The 25086-nt window shown below is 44.1% G+C and overlaps 1 protein-coding gene across 1 annotated transcript in view; it reads right to left on the bottom strand.

The window, feature by feature from the left end:
- Gucy2c (guanylate cyclase 2C) overlaps positions 1-25086 on the bottom strand; it is a 75012-nt gene that overhangs the window by 27795 nt on the left and 22131 nt on the right. Inside the window, exons 6-13 of the mRNA XM_038319063.1 lie at positions 24919-25015; positions 22689-22806; positions 19787-19922; positions 17416-17501; positions 15012-15123; positions 11193-11274; positions 7739-7844; positions 546-608 (exon numbers count right to left, since the gene is read on the bottom strand). Of these exons, the coding sequence (XP_038174991.1) occupies positions 546-608; positions 7739-7844; positions 11193-11274; positions 15012-15123; positions 17416-17501; positions 19787-19922; positions 22689-22806; positions 24919-25015 (800 nt within the window). The remainder of the gene's footprint in view (positions 1-545; positions 609-7738; positions 7845-11192; positions 11275-15011; positions 15124-17415; positions 17502-19786; positions 19923-22688; positions 22807-24918; positions 25016-25086) is intronic.

Genomic DNA, 25086 nt, shown 5'->3' with positions numbered 1-25086 from the left:
AATGGAAGAGAGGAAGGGAGGAGGGACAGAAGGAGGAAATAAGGACAAGTGGGAAGGAAAGAGAAAGGAAGGAAAAGCGAGGAAGGAAGGACGGAGCCCTTCCCTGATAGGAGAGCCTTGAGAACGAACCAAAGTAGAAGGGCTTCCTTGAGTGAACTGACTCCCATGCTTCCTTTTCCTTCCTGTTCTCGACTTCTCCCAAGAAAGCTTCATCTGTTTCTCCATGTCCCCAGGGCTCTGCCTTCTATATGAGTCTCTTACAGCTACTGGGCACCTCTACCGCTGCATTGCCAAGGTCAGGGACTAGGACAACCCTGTGTCAGAGCACGCAACTTAACCCGGACAGGGCTGCTCTAACTACCCACAGGGTTCAGGGGAGCAGGGGTGCAGTGGAACAGGGGATGGGGATTGTACTAACTGGAAGGGTTATAGGGGACATGACGATGATGAAGCCGCCTGTACAAACTGACGGGTTTGGGACAGAGCGGGCTGTACTAACTGCAAGGGTTCCTGAGTGGGCGCCGGGTGGGGAGTACTATGCCAACCTTTTTGTCGTATTTGCACTGCCGTAGTCTCTGGATTGTATCCCGTCTTTTGTCGTCGTCAATCTGGCAGAGAAAAGAGCAGCTGTTACAGAACTTTGTGCCTGTCCCGTCCACTGCCAAAGACGAAGGGACTCTGGAGGGGGAGTGTCCGCTGAGTCCTCTACACCATGCAGGGCAGGCCCCCTGATGCGATCCGGGTGCACCCTTTGCTCCTTCTGATCACGACCGTCTACCCAGGTGTCTACCACCTCATACTCTGGGCTTTCCTCACTCCCTCTCGTGGTCCTGGTAAAACCCAGAATTCTCTTGGCTTCCTACCCCTCTGACTCTCCTCCTGGGGGAAACCTTGGCCTATGCCAGCTCCCGGCAGGTGCTCCCAGAGGAGGATGCTTCAAAACTCACTGCATTTGAGTTGCAATTTTAGGCCTAAAGGGCCAGCAGAGATACAAGTGAGATGCTAGGACCAGGTCTCTAGCAATCCTGGGTTTGGCTAGAACTGCCAAGTCAGCTAGGTTTTCAAAAGAAGCCTGAAATTCCAATTTTTATATAATATTTCATGATTTTATATGTTGGCAAGTTTGATTTTAAAAAAAAAATGTCAACACAGGCCAGGTGACAGTAGTACACACCTTTAGTCCTAGCACTTGGGAGACACAGGCAGGCCTCTCTGTGAGTTCAAGGCCAACCTGGTCTACAAGAGCTAGTCCAGGACCGCTAGGGTACAGAGAAACCCTGTCTCAAACAAAACAAAACAAAACAAAAAGTCAACACAGAACAACACATACATGTGGTTTGCACCCATGTAAATGAACATATGCACACCATTGCAGGTTAGATATAGCTCCTGCCTTTCCTGCCACTGACTTCTGCTCTAAAAACAGAAAAACAAGACTTGTATGTCTTCAATGTGCATTTCATTAAAACTTGGGGTGCTGTACTGGCTAGTTTTATAACAACTTGACACCTGAGTCTCCATCTACAAATGGCACCAGCATGGGGCAACTACATCCACATAAAAACTGAGAGAGCTTGGGAAGGAATTCTAGACACAAAAGAACAGTGTTAAGCACAGCTTCTTGGTAGCTGCATTTTTTTTTTCAGACAGGTTCTGCTTGCTGGCAGCGTACAGAGGCGTGGCTTCTCCAAGAGAAGGTTTCCTGAGGTAGCATTAGCAGAAAAAAAAAAGGCAACTTCCGGATTCATGCTAGTAGCTCTTTCTGGAGGTCTTGCACTTAAATGGGATGAATAATAATAATAAATGCTGTGAGCAGTGGGCTACAACTTGTTTAATGGCAACATAGACCTTCTGCTTCTTTGGAGCTGGGGCAGTGAGCATGGCTCATAGAGCTGCCAGTAAACATACCTTCACCATATTCAAAAGGTCAAGAGAGGCAGAGCCAGCATCTAGGGCTGATGCAACCAAGCTGCTTACCATTTTAAAAACACTCCTGGTCAGAAAATAATTACAGATACTCAATAGGACAGATTTAGACATAAAAGGCCTCTAAATGAGACACAGTGTGTTTAAAAAATGTATGTAGTCTTGGGAGATGGAGGAAAAAGAGTGCAGACAGTGATAAAAAGAAGTAAATGGTTTAAAAAAAGACAAAGTTTTTAAAGAGAAAATAAAAGTAATATAAATGAGTACAGATAGTTATATATTAAAGGGGTAGAGAAAAATAAGCCACGTAAAGATGGAATATGCACAAAGTCTGGATTATGCATATTATTGTGTTTTCTTTGATTTTTTTTTTTTTTGACTGCAGAGAGACATTTGATTCTGGGGGCTGCTAAGCTAAACCAACTTACGGGTATCCTGTCTTCAAAATTTGGATCTAAGGATATGTTGCTTTGGAAAAAAGATTATGCTTTTGTTTCCACAGAAGATGAACACCTTTGGATTCCTTCCAGGCTAATAATGTCGTTTGATGGAACAAGATCCCCCAAAGGTCTCCATGAACCCCTAAAATACTTCACCCAAGAAACAGTAGAAATAAGTAGAGAAAACTACTATACCCAAATTCCCAAAATGATTGCTTATAAATGTTTATTTTCATTTAACGGGAGATATGGTATAGAAATAAATACTTTGCATTGGTATGGATCTTTGTTTATTGACACAAATTTAAGGTCAATTTTGTTATATTTCCACTTTTGTTTAAGGTATTCTGTTTGTACAGCTCACTTAAAAATGTAATGTATAATTTAAAAATATAGATTAATAGATAGCCATTTATAATAGCCAAACTTGTAGTCATGTTAGTTAGGTTTTCTAGACTATAGGGATATATTTCAAATGGATATGTGTTCTTCAAACCTTTCAATGACCTACAGAATTTGTTATTTAAAATGTTTTAAGAATTTAGGACTTTCCGTGACAATGAGACACCAATCTTCTTCAAGAGGATGATGGGCATCAAAGAGACTTCCTGTGGAATTTGTTAGCCATCTGAGCAAGAAACTGCTCTTGCCTGGACTGCTTAATGGTATGCTATAAGAACTGGCCATGCAGGACCCACAGAAAAATTACTGCTGAAATTGCCTAAAGAAGGTAAGACAATCTTTCAGGGTTTCTGCTTCATGAAAGAGTCTGCAGATATTCTATAGGACACAGAAGAAATTTTTTGCTTCACTGAAAAGTCTGCCAGATACTAAGGGCCTGTAGACTGAAGATGGATGCCCCAACAATACAGAAGAACTCTAGGTGACTGTCCAGGCACTGAGACATTTCTGTCAACTCTAGAGTTGGAGTGGGATTTGCTTACAATGCACTTCTGTTTACTTAGGTAATATTATATCCTTCTGTGGTCTTTGTTAGTGTTAAAGACAATTATAGTTTTTCTTAGTTATGATAAAAGATGAATTAAATATGACACTTTCCAGATACAAATAGAATAAATAAGTGTAATTCTTGCTTGATACCTGTTTTGTTATATGAAATTTTACTATGTTAAAGTTAAAACCGTTTTTTTTTTTTACTTAGACCAAAAAGGGGAGATGATGTGGGAGTCCCCTCTATACATTGTAAATATGTTTTATTACCATTGGTTAATAAAGAAGCTGTTTTGGCCAATGGCTTAGCAGAGTAAAGCCAGGTAGAAAATCTGAACAGAGATATATAGAGAGAGTAGGCAGAGTCAGGGAGATCCCATGTAGCTGTTGAAGGAGGAAGACACAGAACCTTTACCGGTAAGCCACAGCCTTGTGGTGATACACAGATTAACAGAAATGGGTTAATTTAAGATATAAGAGCTAGTTAATAAGAAGCCTGAGATAATAGGCCAAACAATGTTTTCTGTGTGGTTTTTCAGGTCTGAGCAGTCTCTGCCTACAGAGGCAACTCTAGTTGGGAAAATGCCTCCATAAGATCAGCTGTACGCAGGCCTGTAGCGCATTTTCTTAATTAATGATTGATGGGGGAAGGTTCAGCCTATTGTGGGTGGGGCCACCCTGGGCTGTGGTCCTGAGTTCAAAAGCAGGCTGAGTGAAGACACCATGGAGAACAAGCCAATAAGCAGAACTCATCCACGGTTTCTGCATCAGTTTCTGCCTCCTGGTTCCTGCCCTGATTGAGTTCTTATCTTGATTTCCTTCAATGATGAACAGTGACATAGAAGTGTAGCCCTTTCCTCCAAAGTCACTTTGGTCATGATGTTTCATCACAGCAATAGAAACCTGGACTAAGACAAAAATTGGTGTCAGGAGTAGGAGTATTGATATGACAGTCCTGACCATGTTTTGAGGGGGAGGGATTGTGGAAGGACTTTGGAAATTTGAACTAGAAAAGCCATTTAGTATTCAGACATTGATGAGCTATTCTGCAGGTACTTGGAAGATAAAACTGTTGAGAGAAATGCAGATGAAGGAGGCCTGGCTTGTGAAGATCCAAAGAAAGGTTTGAGAGTTGCTTAAAGACTTTATCAGGCCCATTTCTATTCTGAGTTAAGAATCAGTGGTTCTGGCTAGCTGTCAATGAAGAACCAGCTGTGATTAATGAGACACCAGCATCACTGAAGTAAAACATTTGCTCTACTGGGACAATTGATGCTGGTCTACTGGAGGTGAGAAATTAGCAGTGATTAAGAAGAGATCAGCATCATTGAGATAAGACCTTCTGGGAAGTGCTTCCTCAGAGTTAGCACTCAGGAGCTATGTTCCAGAGGTGAGCAAGGTTACACCTTGTGCTGCCAGTCAAACCTGGTAGTGTAAGAGTCACCCACCCAGGTGGTACTGATTTTGAAGGCATGAGGGGTCATGGAAATAACTGAGGCTTAGTACTGTATGGTAGGCTGGAGTCCTTGAAGAGAGACCAGGGGAGGCTATTGGTGAAAGCACAGCTCAGATGCAGCAAGAGGCCCCAGCATTTTGGAGATGCCAGTACCATGGGATGACTGCCAAGAGCAGCAGCAGAGGTGGAGTAGAGTTTAGAAGACAAGCTGTGTGAGCTGCAGAGGGTGAAGGGTGTCAGAGAAGGGGCCCAAGCTCCTTGGAGAGGCCCAGAAGACTATGAGTAAATCTGAGATATTAGACAGTGAGTTATGTATGTTGTTGAAGCTTGGTTTTGCTTTATTTGGCTTGTGACTGTACCCTGGTTCTTCTCTCTCAAAGTAATAAAATATTTAATTAATCTTGATTTTACAGGAGCCCATGGTAAAAAAGACTTTAAACTTTTAAAAAAGAGATTTTAGAATTTTATAGATTGCATTTTAAAGGAGACTGATATTTTTAAAAATACAACTTTTAAAGTGTTTAAAAATTTGAGTTTGTAAAATATTTTGTGTTATAATGTTTATATTAATGTGTGACCTTGGTGCTGAATAGGAAAAGAAAGATTATGGCTTAATAGAGATGTGTTTGTGTGTTAAGTTTGACAAGGGATCGATTGTGCTGGCCAGTATCATATCAACTTGACACATGCTATATTCATCTGAGAGGAGGGAGCCTCAGCTGAGAAAATGCCTCCATTTTCCTTTTACCTACATTGCTAGTTGAATGATAAAGAAGGCCAAATTCAGGGTTCAGAAGACTACAGGAGGGCTGCTGGAGCATGAAGTAAGCCTGGGGCAAAGGAACATGTCACCCATGTACAGCTGTGAGTAGGTTCAAGCCACCAGAAGGCAGCGTGCAGGATGTGAAGGTGGAATACCCATAAGGCTTGGCACCACTTCCTGTTCTCTTTCTCTGCTTTCTGTGTGTGGTGACATCATGTGACCACATTGCTGGCAGAGAAGCTCCAAACTGTAATGTGATTTTATGTCTATCAGCTCTTGCCTGACTTGAGAGAACTCACAAACTCCTTTCTGTGCTTCAGCATAGAAATACAGATAATTCTATGGCATGTGTCAGGAGGTAGGATCTTCAAGTCTTCAATTAATTTGGATTCAAACTGTAGTCACATTTCTGGAATTCCAGTCCTGTTACCTGATGGGCTCAGGAGAAGATGAAACAGAGTGATAACACATCTAGCATGTAAATTCTCAGTAAGTGTTATCTATCTATCTATCTATCTATCTATCTATCTATCTATCTATCTATCTATCTATCTATCTATCTATCTATCTATCATTTCTATCTCTATCATCTATGTATCATCTATGTATCTATCTATGTATCTATGTATCTATCTATCTATCTATCTATCATCTATCATCTATCTATTTATCTATCTATTATCTATCTGCCCATCCTGGCTGGTTTTGTATGTCAACTTGATACAAACTGAGTCATCAGAGAGGAAGGAGCCTCTGTTAAGGAAATGCCTTCATGAAATCCAGCTGTAAGGCATTTTCTTAATTAGTGATCAATGGGGGAGGGTCCAGCCCATGGTGGGTGATGCCATCCCTGGGCTGGTGGTCTTGAATTCTATAGGAAAGCAGGCTGAGCAAGCCAGGAGAAGCAAGCCAGTAAGCAGCACTCCTCCATGACCTCTACATCAGCTCCTGCCTCTATAATCTTGCTCTGTTTGAGTTCCTGTCCTGATTTCCTTCAGTGATGAGCAGCAATGTGGAAGTGTAAGCCAAATAAATCCTTTTTTCCTCAACTTGCTTTTTGGTCATGGTGTTTCATTGTAGTAATATCAACCCTATCTATCTATCTATCTATCTATCTATCTATCTATCTATCTATCTATCTATGACCCTAAACTGATGTGGGAAATCCTTCTGTATATGTGTTGCTTTTATTGGTTAATGAATAAAGAAGCTGCCTTGGCCTGTGATAGGGTAGAGTAGAGCTAGGCAGGGAAAATTAAACTGAATGCTGGGAGAAAGAAGGCGGAATAAAGAGAAGCCATGTAGCAGCCACCACAGATAGATATGCTGAAAACTTGCTAGTAAGCCACAGCCACAGGTGATACACAGATGAATAGAAATGGGTTAACCAAAGATATAAGAGCTAGCTAGCCATATGCTTAAGTGATTGGCCAAGCAGTGTTGTAATTAATACAGTCCCTGTGTTATTATTTCGGGGCTGAGCGGCTGGGAACACCTACACACAGCTTCTCAATCCTTTGTCTTTCAGTGTCGTCATCCCAGGCATGCCAATAAAGCTGAAGCAGAGGCTCTCTATGGGGAGTTGGCCTTCCTGCAGTAAATGCGGGTGAGTTGTTCACACTGGCTACCATTTGCATTTCTAGACAAATCTCAGCATAGGCCTCCTCAGCAATGACCAAAACATGTGGCAGCTACTGAGCATGAGGCGATGAGTACCCAGGGTGAGAAGAGCCTACCAGCATTTATTTCTCTTCCAGGTCAGATGCAAAGACTGACACACTGTTAGGGTTTGAAGGTGAAATTCCTCCCATAGGCTCATGTGTATGAAGACTTGATGCCCATCTGGTGATGTTACTGGGGGATGCTCTAGAACTTTTAAGACATAGCTGGGGGAAGTGAGCCACTGGGAGGAAAGGGGTGGGACAATCCTTACAGATTGGAATATCACAGGGCTCTGTCCTAACTGCTCTCTTTGCTGACCCATGGAGTTATGGGCAAGCTATCCAACAAGCCACCATGATCACAGCCAAAGTAGTCCTGAAACCACGAGCCAAAACCGTCCTTCCTCCTTTAAGTTGCAAACATCTAAATCTTGGATTTCTGAATGAACTAAAGTGTCCATGTGTGGCACATTTGCTACCATGCCACCAAAGTCCTATCATCACAGAGTTCTCATCAACAGGTAGATCACACCTAACTTACCTTCAGGCTGATCTGGCTGGTCTCATTGGTCTCCAGAGGAAAGATATTTTCAGAAGGAATGTGGGACCATTTTTTCTGTCGAAGTTCATTATCTCTTCTGTATTTTCTGTAAAATGAATAGAACCACCAGGAGGTATTTATAAGTATCTGTCATAGTTAGGGTTTCTGTTGCTGTGAAGAGACACCATGACCACAGTAGCTCTTATAAAGGAAAATATTTAATTGAATGGCTTACAGTTCAGAGTATTATCATCATGGTGGGGCATGGCAGCGTGCAGGCAGGCATGGTACTGGAGAAGGAATTGAGAATTCTACATCTTGATCCAAAAAGGCAACGGGAAGTGCTCTGAGACAGTTGGTGTAGCTTGAGCATATATGAGACCTTAGAGCCTGCCTCCACAGGGACACACTTCCTCCAAGAAGGTCATACCAACTCCAACAAAGCCACACCTAACAGTACCACTGCCTATAAGCTTATGAGGGCTGTTACATTCAAACCACCACAGCATCCATTCCATTTGGCTCCCAGACTCTAGGAGAAATTCAGGACCTTGACCTACAGACCTCAGGCCGGCAGACACTGAGTGTGACCCCATGATCTTCCAACTGCTAAGTGGGCTACTGTGGGCTTTGCTATCCTCTTCTCTTCATTTCCCTTTCCCAAGTTCTTCGCTAAGACAGTCATTTAGTATAATAAAGGATCTGGAATGAGGGTGAAAAGAATGAAAGACAGTCAAAGCAAAAGCAAAACCAGAAGCAAACAAAACCCTGACAGCCTTGAGGGGCAAAAAAAAAAAAAAAAGTAAAATCTGAAACCACCATTGATTCCACAATACTCCTAAATAACTCATTTCTTTTCATGCCTTGCCCTTAAAACAAGAAGTTTAAGCCATGCCAAGAGAATCATGCCTGGAACCCAGCATTTGGGAGGAGGAGGCAGGAAGATGAGGAGTTCAAGATCAGCTTTGGCTACATAACAATTTCAAGGCCAGCTTGAGCTGTATGAGGTCCTAGTTCAACATTTATCCCAAGGTACAAAGACAGTTTTCTAATTCCTTTCTTCAGGCACTACACATGATACCGTCCTGGGTTACAGTGGAGGAACACACTTTCAACTTCATGGATACCACGAAATCCTTTTCCAAAGTAGCATGCCAATTTCCCAACGCGATAACTCTCATTTCCAATATTCTTGATATCATTACGCATTTTTAAACATTTATGATGTCTGTAAAATGGTGGCTCGTTGTTTCTTAGTTTTGTGTTAGTCTGACTTCTGTGGAGAGGCTATTTCCAGATATTTGCCAGCTATGTTATGGCATCAAAGAGTTGGTATAGAGTTGTTTGTGTTTTCTCAGTTTCATTATTGTATCATTTTATTTTATTATCTTACATGAATTTTGATCTCTCTTTCTGTGTGTGTCTATATGGATTGGTATGTGATTGGATGTGTATGAATTGGTGTGTGTGTCTATGTGGATTATGTATGTGTCAGCGTATGCGCATGAATTTAGTGTGTTATGTGTGTTATGGTTGTGTGTCTATGGATTTGTGGGGGTGGAGGTGTGTGCGTGTTTGTGAGAGCGTGTGAGCATGTATGTGTGTATGGGTATTAATGCGTATGTGAGAGAGAGTTGCTGCGGTCTGCAGGAATCATGTAGTGAGATTTCAGCTGATAGAGCGGAAGTCTGACCCACGAGAACAAATGTGTTCTGATGGAGATAAACCCAGTTCTCAAAGCGCTGGGCCACCACCTTCTAATACAGGGGATCTCTGAGTACCAGCCTCAGTGTCCCCTTCAGGGCTCAGAAGAAGACTTACAGCAAGCGCGGGACTTAGATCTAAGGATGAAATGAATTCTCCACTATGTACTTTTCTGCATCAGTTTCTTTATTCTCCTCTTGTTCTGTAAAGTTCCCAGTTTATATACACACGCAAAACAAAGGCAGCTCTCTGAGCTTGGACGCCCCTTTATCCCTGAAGGTCCCAAATATGATCTGTATGAGAGACTCCTTTGCTGATCACATGTCCTACCAAGTGGAAGACGGCTGCAGGGAGGTGGTTCCTAATGTATCGCAGGGAATGGAGCAGAGATTAGACTGTGGGGACCAAGTTTATGGACTAGGTGACTAAATTTCCCACTGGAGGTCCCACAGAGTGGGGGGATGACCCAATATACCACTACATGGGAAAGAGTTGTGCCCAATAATCCATACTCTGCTGAATGTTGCACCAAAGGAAAGTGTTTACAACTTTACAAGAGAATCAGACGATATGCAAAAAGTGGTAGGTGCAGCACTTGGCACACTGGGTTTGCCTCTATCAGAACACATTTGTTCTGCTCTTTTTTTTTTTTCTCGAGACAAGGTTTCTCTGTAGCTTTGGAACCTGTCCTGGAACTAGATCCTGTAGACCAGGCTGGCCTCGAACTCACAGAGATCTGCCTGCCTCTGCCTCCCGAGTGCTGGGATTAAAGGTGTGCACCCCCACCACCCAGCCAGCCTTCTGCTCTATCAGCTGAAATCTCACTGCATGATTCCTGCGGACTACAGAGTCAAGTGTCTGTGTACTGGTGTGCACGCGCGCGCGCGTGTGTGTGTGTGTGTGTGTGTGGATTGGCATGGGGGTTGATGTATGCATGTGTTTGTGTCTATGTGGATTGGTGTTTGTGTGACTGAGTGTGCATGTAGATTGGTATATGTAAATGTGGATTTGTGCGTGTGTGTGTGTGTGCGCACGCATTGGTGTGTTTCATATATACATGTGTACACCACAGAATGCTTCTTCCAGAAGTCCTGAGTTCAATTCCCAGCAACTACATTGTGGTTCACAACCATCTGTAATGAGATCTGGTGCCTTCTTGAGGAAGAGACCTGGCCAGTTGTCCTCATCAACTTAGACCATGAAACCCAATATGGACAAGTTCAACAGAACGGGTATATGCCAGCTGCCCATGCATATTCAGCACTGCTAGAGTATAAATTTCAAATTTTCAAATTCTTACTATGTAGTGCAAGCTGGTCTCAAACTTACATTTTTTTTTTTTTGACTCAGCCTGGAGTTACGGGCTTGAACCATTACACCTGGTTGTACGGATGGTTTCTCAGCTTCGTCTCACCTTCACACTATACCATACAAAGATTCTGCAATCTCTCACAACACACCAATAGAACTCTGAAGCAAGCTAGTTACACACTGCTTATATAATGTGGCTGTCTGGACACACGGCTCTTTCACAATCTTCCCAAGCACACACAAGACCTCAGACAGGCAGAACCCTTTACTTGGGATTCTAACCTACCCGTATCAGCTTCTGCCTTTGACACCACTCTTGATGCAGATGCCTTCAAGATCCCAGGTCTGCCTGTTGCATCATGCATTGCCAACAGACACCAGACCTGTGCCCTGTCTCCTCCCCACCAGGAGGGAAAGCCTGTGAGAAGGCGGTAGGTACCTCAGCACCAGGAGAGCAATCAGCAGCAGCAGAACCACAATCCCCGCGAGCGTGAAGACAGCGATCATCAGGATTTGAGGGCCTGTGGCAAGGGAGGCCGGAACAGCACATTAGTGGGAGCACGGATGAGTGTGAACGCGCCCCAAGCTTCTCCTGCTGTAACATAACTTGAGGACAGGAAAAGCAAGAGCCTCTCTGAAGAATTCCGATCTTTTTAAAATCTCTCCATTGGTGACAGGCGTCCAGCATCCCCAAGCTCTGAAGAAAGCTGTTGTATGTGCCCAGGAAAAAAGGCTATCTACCTGGGCAGTGATGGCATATGTCTTTAATCCCAGCATTCTGGTGGCAGAGGCAAGTGGATCTCTGTGAGTTCAAGGTCCATATGGACTACACAGAGAAACGCTGTCTTGAAAAACCAAAAACCAAAAAAAGACCCACCCCCCCCCCAAAAAAAAACCACCAAACCAATAAAACCCAACCAAGCAAACAAACAGAAAAAGGATTCCATTTTGGAATCGCTTGTTTTTCTCGGTGTGTGAGGATTATAAGATTATAGGCACACAACAACAGGCACCGCTGTGTAACGCTTTATTTCTGATCAAAACCATACCACGGTCATAAGAACATTAAGTGGTATTCAACACACATAATTTGGAGGGTTCTAAGCCTATCTGCCATTCTCTAGACCTGTGTGTCTAAGGTGATTCTTGCAGGAAGAAAGCGAAGGGTATTCTCAAATGTAGGGCTCACATCCTAAGAAACCACAATGCTGTTTGCTAGTCCTTTCCAAGCTGTCTAGATTATGGAGGGAAGACAATAACGAGATTTTATTTGTTATGGTGTGTGTGTGTGTGTGTGTGTGTGTGTGTGTGTGTGTGTTGAGGAGACATCATAAGTTCATAGATTCTCAGAAGACTAAGTGGAATCAAGGAAAATGGGAATCTATCCCAAGGACTCTGGAAGGACATCTGAGGACGCAAGGGAACAACAGTTCAGAGAGAGAAGGCCACAGCAGTAAACCCTCATAGGGTCATCCTGGCTACCATGTGCCAGGAGTTTCCCCACTAGGCAGGAAGTCAGTGGGCGCAGTGTCAGGACTCAAGGTGAGAGACAACATGTGTGAGGAGTTGGGAGATAATGGTATGTAATAAAGAAGACATGATTTTTCTTATAGCAAGGGGAGAGAGAGAGAGAGAGAGAGAGAGAGAGAGAGAGAGAGAGAGAGAGAGAGAGAGAGAGAGAGAGAACGCACTTAGGGGGAGTTTCTTTAAAAAGGCAGGAGATCGCTTCTAAATAATGAATGAAGTTACTCCAGGAAGAGAGATAACAGATTTCCCATTAAAGTGGCAGGCACCCCACCCGGCATGAGTCTCTAACGTGGCACCTGAACACATACCATCCTTGCAGGCAGCAGCAGCCTGGTGCCTACCAGCTTGCCTGCACCCATCTGGAGTAAATTATAACGGACGAAAAGTCTGAATAACAGTTTGTCCCTCCTCCTACTTACACTGAGACAAGAAAAAGGTGCCCAAATATTAAAACGTGTTAAGAAATTCCTCTACCATAAACTTATGTGTTTTAGACATGCTAGGTCCTTCTAAAAACTTTTCTCTCCCCTCTCTCTCCTCTCTCCCTCCTCGTCCCTAGGCAGAGATCTAGCAAATGGCAAAAACCGGGGACACTGTTCAGCAAGAGCTGCTCAGCAAGTGCAAGACTGTGCCCCGCCCCCCTTTGCTTATCAGCTCGCTTTCCAAGGGACCTTTCTCCTCTCTGCTCCCACTTTAAGGGCTCTTGCCTCCATGGCTGTGTTTATTTGGATGGATTCTGTCCAGGACTGTGATGGGCACCTTCCGCCACACACACTGCTATCACAGTCCTGCAGCAATACACCCCTATCCCAGACAAAAACAAACAAACAAACAAGAAAACCAAAAAAAAACCAAAACACGTCAAAGAAATATAATGCCCACAGCCAGAGCATGAGTTTGAGGGACTGGGCTCATTTCAGTCCCTATCTGCAGAAAATGAGCACCTCACTGTGCTAGACATAGTCACCATAATTGGATACTTAAGCGTACTATCTAAACCAAATAGGCTCACTGTTGTTGAGTTGGAGTCACATTCTGTAGTTCAGGTTGGCCTAGAGCTCGCTTTGTAGCACAGGATTGCTTCAACCTCATGGCGGCCTTCCCGCCTCAGTGTTTCAAATGCTGTGATTACAGATGTGAGCCAACCCCACACCTGGCTAAATGCAGTTTTCCACGGCTCTTCCTGGCTTAGCCAGACTCACGTTACTTCTAAGGCAAACCTTCTGCTGCCCTCTAGTGGCTACTATGGTTACTCTAGTCTGCCGGCTTCACAATGAATGAAAGATGGCAAGATCATGTCTAAGTCACATGACAGTACACCTGCACTTGTCTCTGGGTCATCTTTTGTTTGGTAGGATACACTGCCCTCTCACACCTCCCTTAAGGCTTTACGTCAGTCATTTCTACTTAGTAGGAGTTCCAGACCAGAAAACATTTAGAAACAGCTGTGGTTTGAATACAAGCAAGCCCGTCAGACCACGGATGCTCTCGTAAAAGCGATTCAAACTTCTAATTCCTGGCACAGAACACTGTCAGAATAGAAATTTTTTCAGTTTTTTGCTTGTTTGTTTGTTTTTGCTGCTGTTCTTTTTCGAGACAGGGTTTCTCTGTGTAGGTCCGGTTGTCCTGGAACTCGGTCTGTAGACCAGGCTGGCCTTGAACTCACAGAGATCCGCCTGCCTCTGCCTCCCAACTACTGAGATTAAAGGGGTATGCTACCACCGCCCGGCTCTCTAACTCAGTTTTTAGTACTTTAAAAAGTGATAAGTGAATACAAACATTGTGAATAAGAATTGAAAATTCAGAAATATTTAGAAGGGATAAAATTCTTTCAGGCTTTTATTACTCAATGGAAACTAACATTAAAATTTTATGTATTTTGCTTCGCTTTTATTCCTACAAGTTAGGGCCTTGTTAAATAGTCACTTTTTTTCTATTCTTCAGTGTTACTAGTTTCCTATCACTTAAAATTCTTTGCAAACAAATTTCATTTGGTTGTGTGTTCAATTTAAGAATACATCATAAATTTCTAAGAACCATTGATGGTATTTCACATCTTTGAGTATAACTGTGTGTCTGAATTTAAGATCTTCATCTTAAATTTAAGATGCTAGATTAGTAGTAGTATAGAATTACTGATTGTTACATTAAGTGTTGCCCAAGCTAGCCACAGAATGTGATGTGCATCTTATGGTCCACAGAGGCCCCTGACCTCCCTGTTGAAGGCCAGGGCTAATATCGTATGTTCTCATTGTGTCTTGCTCACACGAAGGCCAAGCCATGTTAAGGTTTGTAGAACCTCATCTCCTTGTGTCACCATCATTGTCACCAAATGTATGTCCTGTGAAGGAATGGAGGAGGCTTTCGGGGCCATGAACACTATCTCTCAACCTGATATAGCAAACAGTCCTTGCTAAAATGTAGAGAATGTTCCTTGATTCTGCTGCATTAAAATGCATGCAGAGCAAAGCAAGTATTTATATGGCTACTTATAGTTTGCCCATTTTATGTCCTTGTTTTCTAGGGGACTTGCTTATGTGGGATCCATCTTCAGAATAGGGTTAGCTAAGTTAGAATGTGGCTATATTTACGTAACTCACTGGGTTTGTAAAACCCACATTTCCAAGCCCAGAAAGTCTACGTGAGATGAGAAGAGAAGGAAAATAAGCTACTTCATACAGATTACATGGATACGATGCCAGAAAAAGAAACCCCATTAAGAATGTCTTACCCAGCCCGGGAACATCATTAGGGAGCCGGTGGTCCTTCCAGATGAAGTTGGGGTTTGTAACCACTGGGATAGTTTTGTTTTCATGGGTGTCATACTTCATAAGAATCTCATACTGTGTTGGGCATTAAAAAAAGAAGAAAAGAAAAACATGACAGCATTTTTTAACAATTGAGATGGGACTCATGATATTGTAGCCAAGTCTGACCTTGAACTCGTAATCCTCCCGCCTCAGCCTCTCAAATTCTGGGATTCCAAATGTGAGCCATCATTGCCAGTTATTAGTTAGGCCTCTGTGATTAAAGTCTTCATTTGCTTCATCCGCTAATGGAAACATCACTACAGAGTAGCCATGATCTTTTATTGTAGATATCGATAATGCTGTGTAAAATATGTTTGAAACATGGCCTCCTGTCTACAGTCATTATCATTTCCTGAAAATATTCCCCATAGAAAACTTACATCTAAAGGCCTTTACTCTGGAGAACTGAATCTATAATTGCATCTATGGAAGGTCAAAGTTTACCTGTACACTAGGCTATGGCATTCTGATCCTTTGCTGACACCCTCTCTGGATGTGGACTAGCATCTTGCTAGCTCCCATGTTTTGAGAGTTCATCTCTAGGTTTCCCCAGATAGACACACTATGTCCTGCGATTGGATGCAGTCAATTGCTAAAATGCTTGGTCAGATCTGCTTTGGAAGAGCTGTGTAGGGGAGAGTTCTCGTGTAAAGAGCAGCAGCGTGGGCAAGGAAAGATCTCACACATGTCTTTGCCTCTCTTCCACGGGCAGCAAGGACGCCTTCCAGTTGGGTAAGGATGTGGGTCCGTGTACGGAAGTCTTTAGGGAATCTAAGAGGCTTCCTCATGGCATGGATGCCCACTACATGTTCCTTTTTGCATTTTTTTTTATTTGGGAGGTGGGTATGTGTATCATGCATGTGGAGGTCAGGGGACAATTTTCAGGAGTCGGATCTCTCCTGATCTCTCCTTCTACCATGTGGGTCCCAGGGATCAAACTCAGGTTGTCCAGTTTACAGCCAAGCACCTTTACCCACTGAGCCATCTTATTGGCTTCAAATATAGTATTTCATTTAAGGTCCAATATAGTAACAGAAACTGTGGATTCTACGAAAAACTGCCACAAAGTTCCTGTGTCCCTTTCTCAGCATGAACATCTTTTTTGAATTTTCACACTTGTCATGGTTGGTATCTCTCAAAACCAGTGTCAATACATATGCTCACATATTACTTAAGCATGTCATAATGTCCACTCTGAAACATTTCACAAATGAACACTATTTTCTTCTGGAGTTCCAGTTTTGTCAGGGCCTGACCTCTTGCAGGAAAAAGGCATTCAGTGGCCACTTCTTGACTGGAACAGTGGCTTCCATGGTTTCTATGGCTCAGCTTTGGAATGTCTAAGGGCAGCAGTTCCATTTTTAGGTTCAGTGCTGGTCAGTCATGAACTCCGTACTAGATGGGAAGCTCTGTGTGGAGAAATGGTGCCCTGCTCCTTTTTGGAGGCTCTGTCCTAGTCAGGGTTTCCGTTGCTGTGATGAACACCATGACACAACTTGGGGAGGAAAGGCTTTCTTTGGCTATGCTCCACCATCTCCGTTCATCACCAAAGGAAGTGAGGGGAGAAACTCAAACCAGGCAGGAGCCTGGAGGCAGGAGCTGATGCAGAGGCCATGGAGGGGTGCTGCTTACTGGCTTGCTCACCATAGATTGCTCAAACTGTTTTCTTATAAAAACCCAATACCAAAATGCCCAGGGGTGGTACCATCCACAATGGTTCGAGACTCCCCACATCAATCACTAATTAAGAAAATACTCTACAGGTTATCTTACAACCCAATCTGATGGGGGCATTCTTTTAACTGGGGTACCCTCCTTTCAGACAGCTAGAGCTTGTGTCAAGTTGAGACAAAACTAGCCAGTACAGGCCTTAACACGGAAGTGAGGAAAACCAGTGTGTGACGTGAGCGGAAGTGTAGTGTCAGAGTATTTTATGTTTGCCTGAGGGACTGGACAGTTCACAAGCTTTGTGGGAGTGCTGGTGGGGAGAGCGAGTTCTTCAGAATCTGTGGTTTGTAAAAATGATTTCCAGTCTTTAGAAAAAGCTTGCCATTAGCTTGTTATCTGTTCATTGACTCTATCCCTAGTCTGATGTGTGTGTGTGTGTGTGTGTGTATGTTGATTTCTGATTAAACGTTCTATGAACTAACATGCTCAGGGACCCCTACCCTAAGTGAAGTACAAGTATGAGAACCAAGAAAGCTGAGATGATCTACCTGTAGATCCTGAACAGGGTCCCTCCTTCAGGGTTGGGCCTGGTCCAGGCTAACTATCTTTCACCCAGTCCCGTCACCCCCCCATGTTCTAATAAGAAGTCAGACATACTTTCCTGGTGTCCAAAGACACATACAGAAGACACATAATGTTGTCAATGTCTCCACTGTCATCCAGAGTCACAGGTCCCGAAAAACCTAAGGGAGAGAGAGGAGAGCGTGTTGGAGAGCATCATTGGCTCTGGGCCTGACACAGTAGAGTCCTGATGGAGACGGTAAAATGGATTCAAATCACTCTATTATGTGTTTTTCAGACAGCCCTCAATCGCTTCTTGCCCCTGGGATTTGTGAAGGGTGTTTTTAGGGAGGATGTTCGTTTAGAAGGAGAATTCTCTTTCTTTCGTTTAGGATGTGGCAAGTTGATATGTCACTCAGTTGTCCATGACACATATTTCCAGGGACACAGCTCACTCAGTTGCACAGTGTATGGGGCATAGCACAGTCTACATTGTACAAAGAAAAAACTGCTTCTCTATTGTTTTTTGGTTAAAACACTGAAAAAAGATGCTTCAGTTGTTTATATTTCAATTACCTAACTACAAAATAATAGCAGCGTAGATTGACCATACAGAGCGTGTGGTTAGGAGGTGGGAAATGTTTGCATCTTCAAACATAACAGCTAGTCTCTGGGCTGCCGAGATAGTTCAGGGGGAAGGGAGCTTCCTGAAGACCTGAGTTCAATCCCCCAGAACCCACATGGTAGAAGAAGAGGTCCGACTCCCACAAGTCACCCTCTGGCCTCTGCATCCTGTGGTACACATGTATAAATGCTCACTTATATGGGCAGCCCCAAGTAAATAAATTCAAATTTAAACCTGACACTTATTTCATGTTTACCAGACACCAGGTCTGTGCTGAATGGATAATGCACATTTGCCATTTTCTTCTCTCCAGAGCACACGACATAAAAACTGCCATTCCTATTTTATTGATGAGAAGTAATTTTCATGAGACTCAGAGATAGTAAGACACTTTCTCAGGGCTGCAGAGTGATAAACGACTAAGTTAGGACAGATAGATGTCTCCTGGCTCTGAGCCTGTGACAATGGTCATTGGGACACTTGACTGTGACCATGGCTGTGACTCCCTAAGTGCCTGTCAGAACTCAGGACATACGGGTGATCAATACACTTCTCTCCCTGCTTCTTTGAGGAAGCAGAAACTTTCTCCTCCTCTCCCTGTGGAAACACACAGCCATGGGCACAGCTCTCAGACCAGATGCTAACCATTTGCTACCTTTTGGAGCTGACAGAAGGCTCACTTTAGTTCAGACAAAGGTTTCCTTGGGCAAGACTTTAAGATAACTTCCTTCCTCCCTTCCTCCTTCCTTCCCTCCCTCCGTCCCTCCCTCCCTCCCTCCCTCCCTCTCTTTCTCCCTCCCTCTTTCTCTTTCTTTCTCCTTCCTTCCTTCCTTCCTTCCTTCCTTCCTTCCTTCCTTCCTTCCTTCCTTCCTTCCCTTCTCCTCCTTGTCCTCCTCTTTTCCTCCTCCTCCTCCTCCTCCTCCTCCTCCTCGTCCTCCTCCTCCTCCTCCTCCTCCTCCTCCTCCTCCTTCTCCTCCTCTTCTTCATTATGTATACAGTGTTCTGCCTGCATATAAGCCGGTGGGCCAGAAGAGGGCACCAGATCTCATTAAAGATGATTGTGAGCCACAATATGTTTGCTGGGAATAGAACTCAGGACCTCTTAATCTCTGAGCCGTCTCTCCAGCTTCAAGATAATTTCTTAAAATGAAATCTCTTCATAACTCCTGCCTGAGACCCAAGACACGAAAGAGGAGCTTCAAGAGGAGCGTGAAGGATGGGGGTGTCAATCCAGCAGCTGGGGGGGGGGGGCATGCTGCTTTTGGTGGTGTTGTTGTGAGGGGGTTTGAAAATAAAGACAACACAGGAGGTGGGGGAGATCTATCATGATATAAAGAAGTAAACATAAACCGACAAACATGAACCTAAGAAGAAAGGAGATGAGAAGACAGGTCACATGGTGGGTTTAGGGGATCAGGAGACTAGAGAAGGTGAGTAGAGTACTAAAACACACTCCATTTGAAATGCCGCAATTATATCTTGTATGCCAATTTAAAAAATAAAAATAAACTGCCAGAGTGTCTCTTCCTGCTAATCTCCAAGTGCAGGCCACACACCACTGTTATAACACCCTCTGTGAAAGGCTGCTCACGAATATAGCCCTCAGGCTGCACGCTCATTCTGCAGCACCCCTGCCAACAGACAGTTCTGTAGCATAAACTGCAGTCTAGTTATGCATCCCAACGTCTGGAGAGTGTGTGGAAACATTTCCTCCAGTTGAGTTTCAGTTTTTTTTGCAATTGAAGCATCAAATGCTGAAGCCTCTGGGGGTTCCCACCGCCCCCTCCCAAAGCCTGAATTTCTTTGACTTTAATGCTGTTTGCTCTTAAAGAGACCGGGTACCTTGAAACGTGAGATTCCTGAACGCACGAGCAAATTTGGTTGTGGTGATATTTTCATTATTTTCAAGAAATATCTTCAGCATGTGCCCAAACAGCAAGGTTCCCTCCAAGTAAGCGAGAGAAAAGTCATTTCTTCCCTGAAGAAGAAAGAAAAAAATCTTTTAATGGGGGGGGGGGGCTTTGGTCTTGAGTTTGGAGCAAAATGTTATTGGGATCAGTGAGAGACTGGAAGATGAAATGGCATCAGAGGACATGGAAGTGTGATATTAAGGAGGACTGGAAATACCTCCTTGGGCCACGGCTCTGTTGTCAGAATTTTGCTTTCTCATGGGATCAGTAAGCAAGAAGCCTGCCTTTAGAGAAAGGTCTAGAAGCCATTATGCTTCCTTCTTGTGATGGAGGAATACACAGTGTAGCTAAGAAAATCAACATCCAGCACTTTCATGTTTATAGGATTGCATGCAGAAACACAATTTGCTCTAAGCTAATGTTTTCATCAGAATGTAAAAGAGAAAACCCGAAGCCGAGAAAACAAGCCCTGCCCCCAGTGTCCAGGGTGGGATGTGCTTTGAAGTTGGTTTTAACTTAGGGTCACTTCAGTCCCCTCAAATCTGTCCTGGCAAAATATTAGAGTTAGCCACCTCTGCATCCACTACCCAATGCCTGTTGCAGGATTATGAATTGAGAGCTCTTGCCCCCTGAACCAGATAGGTTCTGTTTTCTCATGTGGTGTGGGAGAAATGTCTGTATTCTGTCAATCATGTTATAAATAAACGCTGATTGGCCAGACAGAAAATATAGGTGGGAAAACCAGACAAGAAGTAGAAATGATGTAATGAGAACAGGATAATTCTGGGAAGGAGGAAGTTGATTCCTCCCACTCCTGCCCAGATCACCGAAGCAGCAGGATGTCATCTGCCCCACTGAAAAAAGGTACTGAGCCACATGGCTAACATAGATCAGAAAAATGGGTTAATCAAGATGTAAGAGTTAGCCAGTGAGAGGCTAGAGCAAATGGGCCAATCAGCTTTATAACTTTAGAGACCCATATGTGATTTTCTTTGGGGCTAAACAGTTGTGGGAACCGGGTAGAACAGAAACCCCAACAAACAGGCCCTGTTCATTGTTATACTCATGCACTTAGGACCTCCCTTCTGCCAAAGCCAAGAGACAATTCAAGTTCGATGCACATGGAATTACACTTTTCAGAAATATTAAAAGGAAAGATAAGCTCCCGTTTCTTTTGCTGACATCATCATTTCATTACATTTATTTATTTATTTATTTATTTATTTATTTATTTATTGGGGGACGGCAGATAGTGGTCAAAGGATAACTTCTGGGACTCAGGTCTCTCCTTCTACCATGTGGGACCCTGGGATCAAACTCAACTGATTAGGCTTGGTGGCAGGTGTCTTTCCCCACTGAGCTATGTGGCCAGTCCACAAAAATCATTATTTCATGTGATAAACAGAACTCAGTTAAGCCCTTGCATTAAAGGAACTTATAACCTCTGATTTTTGACAGGTCCGTGAACTGGTGTGCTTGGAACATATGGTCTAGGTAAAGGGTGATGTTCATACTTCCTTACAGCGTGTAGGGACTTGTGCTCACTTGTCATTGAAAAGCTGTTTGGGCGTCTTTGGATTGCCCCTTCTTCCTTTACCATAAACCTCTTTCAGCAGAGAGCAGAAGGCGGCATATGGCCAACTGCATCTCATTAGGGCTCAGTGACTGGCAGAGTCTAACGTATCTTCAGAGCTTTGCAATGTAATAAAGTGACTATGATTTAATGGGAAGTGGAGGCCCTTTTCTGGGACAAGTGCCAAACCAGACAGGACCCTGAAACAATTGGAATACGTTAGCATTCTCCTGGCACACCTCTGGACAATGGTCAACTTCATTAAGATGGACGCCACTGTCATGTCTTCACCTAGGAGCACCTATTTGGGGGCTAGCAACAGGAGAGCATTGCTTTAGGATGGAGAAAACTTTCTGGTACCTCTTTAGTTATTTTATGCTGTTTAATTTCTACCTCTCCTAAGTGTGAGACTGACTCAGTAGCAAGGCTTCCTCTTCCATATGGGGACTTGCTCTCTGATGCTGTGGAGATGTCCGCTGCTCTCACAGTCTAGAGTCTCACACAGTGACCTGCAGGATGAGGTTTGATGGGAATGCTGTACTTGCAAAAGCTCTGTACACTGCAGGAGCCCGTGGCATCTACTGAGCCAAGCGGAATTAGCAAAAGTGCTTGCAGGGCCTGAGGAGATGGCTCATTCAGTAATGAACATGAGCGCCTGAGTTCAGATCTGCAGTATCCATGTAAGGGCTAGGTGTCATGGAACACTCTTGTGTCCCAGCACTTGGTGGGTGGGCTAGGTGTCATGCTACACTCCTGTGTCCCAGCACTTGGTGGGTGGGCTGTGGGACCAGTGCAGGGATCGGATCAGGTAAATCCCTAGAGCTCTTCAGTCAGCTCGTTCAGCAGCATCAGTGAGCTCCAGGTCTAGCGGCTAAGAGCACTTGCTGTTCTTACAGAGAACCTAAGTTCTGTTCTCAATACCCCAGCAGCTCACACCTGCCTATAACTCCAGCTCCAAGGGATCTGATGCCTTCTTCTGACCTCGGCAAGACTCTCACCCACTTGGCACCACCCTCACATACACACAAATAAAAAATAAAGAAAGTGGTGATCGAAAGAGGAAGACAATATCCACCTTGGCTTCCTCATGCACGTGCACATACACACACCTGCACAATGAACACATAGACATATATACACACATGCAAAAACTACTTGCAACTATAAGAATCTGGGCTCAAATGAGAGACTAACTTAACTACCTTACCCTGCGCTATCTTTAAGGAATGCTTACATAAACATACACACACAACTAACTCACCTGTGAAAACTGTTTGGAGAAAGAGGTGTTTGAGGGGGAGTTCTGAGGAGGCAGTGTCAGCACGAGGACATTGTCCATATACTCAGGAGCCACAGTGTCATTCTCAAAGTAATGGTTACTACAGTAGAAACACAGGGTCCTCGTCAAATTAGCATCCCAATACAGATGGACACGTTACAACTCAGGCAAACTACAGTGTAAGCTTTGAAAACTGCGGTTCTCGCTGTTTAAGTTGAGCCATTAGAAAATCTTTCCACTTCCCCCGTTAGTTTTCCACTTTGCCCAGTTCTAATTCCCTTCTCCACCTGCTAAAGTCAGCAGCAGGACTTAGGCCACTCTCATTCTTAACTGAGGATGGATAGGAGCCCAGCATACGGACACACTGAGGGAATGTTTGCATTTGCTCTTAAGGAAGCCTAACTCCCTTGATCTCTGCTGGAAAACGTTCTTTTGTTTAAGTGTGCAAAACAAGTTGGAAATGTTGGGATATGTGACACGGGGTATGGGATTGCTCCCAGCAATGCAGAGTAACGCAGAAGGCTACCATATGCTCAGGACTGATCGGAAGATGGCAGGCCATGACACAGAACTGCTAGACATGGCAAGCCTCTGGGTATGTGCGTGTGTTGGGGATGGGGGAGGTATGTACAATGTGTGTGTATACATACATATTCGTGTGTGTGTGTGTGTGTGTGTGTGTGTGTGTATGTGTGTGCATTCACGTGTGTGAATGCCGACACCTTTGTGGCACCCCTGTGGAGGTCCGAGGACAGCTCCAGCTGTCAGCTCATGCCATCTAACTTGTTGGGGATAGATCTCTTTTGTTGTGGCTGTAAGCTTCTGGAGGTGGGACTGATCAGCACATAGAGCACCTATTACCAGCTCAGAGACAATGCTCAGCATGCTACAGTCTGAGATCGCTCTGAAAACCCTAGGTTTTCTGTGCTCCCTGACCATGCGGGTGCTTTAGTATACAAACAGGGTGACAGCTGAGCTGCTGTAATTAGGATGACCTCATTTGATGCTCAGTCTGTGCTCTGCTGAGAACCGCATCAGTGCTGTGCTAACATTGCCATCTTACACCAAAAACAGACATCCTCATTGCCATGTCAGGGTTAGCCGTTGAGCGCATTAGGTTTAGTTTTGAATTTCACATCGTTCTTTAAACTTAGCCATCTGTCCCTTGGACCAGCGTCACAAGGAAAGCCAACACAGTTGGTGGAAAATGAAATCATCCCAAACCGGCCACACTAATGACTTCTTCCCCAGAGCAAATCAGCTGTTGAAATCAGCAGGACGGTGGGAGCACAATCTGATGCCATTGCTCTCGTCCCTGCACGGCGGCAGCTAGAGAGCTAGATGGACTGTAGATTTCCGTGAGCATTTAACTGTCAATCAGGCCCGCACTTCCAGAACTCCCTTCCCTCTCATGCTGGGAAAAGTATGTTTAGTAGCGAGTGATAACTCAGCAAGCACGGGAGAGCCACAGCGGAATGCGGCTCTCAGAGGAGGGCTCGCGGGTAATGATTAATTATCTGGGTAGATACGTGAGCCGTGTGATGTACTTATGGGACAAGGGGCACAGTGCATCAGTGGCTCCTCCTCTGAGCATAACTTAAGAATTGCTTTGGTACGGTTTGCTAGTGTAGTGGCTCTCTCTCTCTCTCTCTCTCTCTCTCTCTCTCTCTCTCTCTCTCTCTCTCTCTCTCTCATACACACACACACTTTTCTCTGCTCCATGTCAGAGAAAAGGGCCACCCTGAGTAACTGTGCCATGAAGGACAGAGAATAATTGTGTAAATCTGATCCAGCTGACTGCAACTTTAGTCTTTCCAAAGACGGCTGCTGAAAAAATAATCAGAGGCCGAAGACCATTAGCAACTAAAGCAAAGCAGTGAGGGCTACATCCTCAGGGAAACCACTGTTGAGTGTCTGGTTGTTAGATTGTTTACTGAGCAAGATCTTACAGTCAGCCTGGGAATCAGGAATCTGGGTACTGAGTGGACCTCACAGATGAGTGGCCTGGGGCTGCAGATATAAGGCAGGTGTCAATGAATACATTTCTGCTTAAGGTCACGGATGATTAGTTCTGAGAAAGGAACAAGGCTTTAGTTCAAATGTCGTCATCATAGAAGCTGCCTATCACAGCAGAGAGGACGATGTGCTGTGGTCATTGATATGCTACCCTTCTTAGGGGAGGAGGCTTTCCCAGAATTGTCATTACACCAACCTGAACAGGTCTACCAGGATAACAACAGTGTCTTCGGCCACTTTGATGTCAGCCTTCACGCTATAGAAGCTTTCTGGTGTGCCGCACATAACAATCACTGGAAGTAGAAATGGAGACAGAGTGAGAGGTCACATGCACATCAACCAAGAGCAGACAGACCCCTGAGCC

The sequence above is a fragment of the Arvicola amphibius genome, chromosome 2 (genome assembly GCF_903992535.2).
Source record: "Arvicola amphibius chromosome 2, mArvAmp1.2, whole genome shotgun sequence".
In the NCBI taxonomy this organism is placed as follows: domain Eukaryota; kingdom Metazoa; phylum Chordata; class Mammalia; order Rodentia; family Cricetidae; genus Arvicola; species Arvicola amphibius.
The sequence above is the reverse complement of the archived record's forward strand: the minus strand, read 5'-3'. Positions and strand labels throughout refer to the sequence as shown.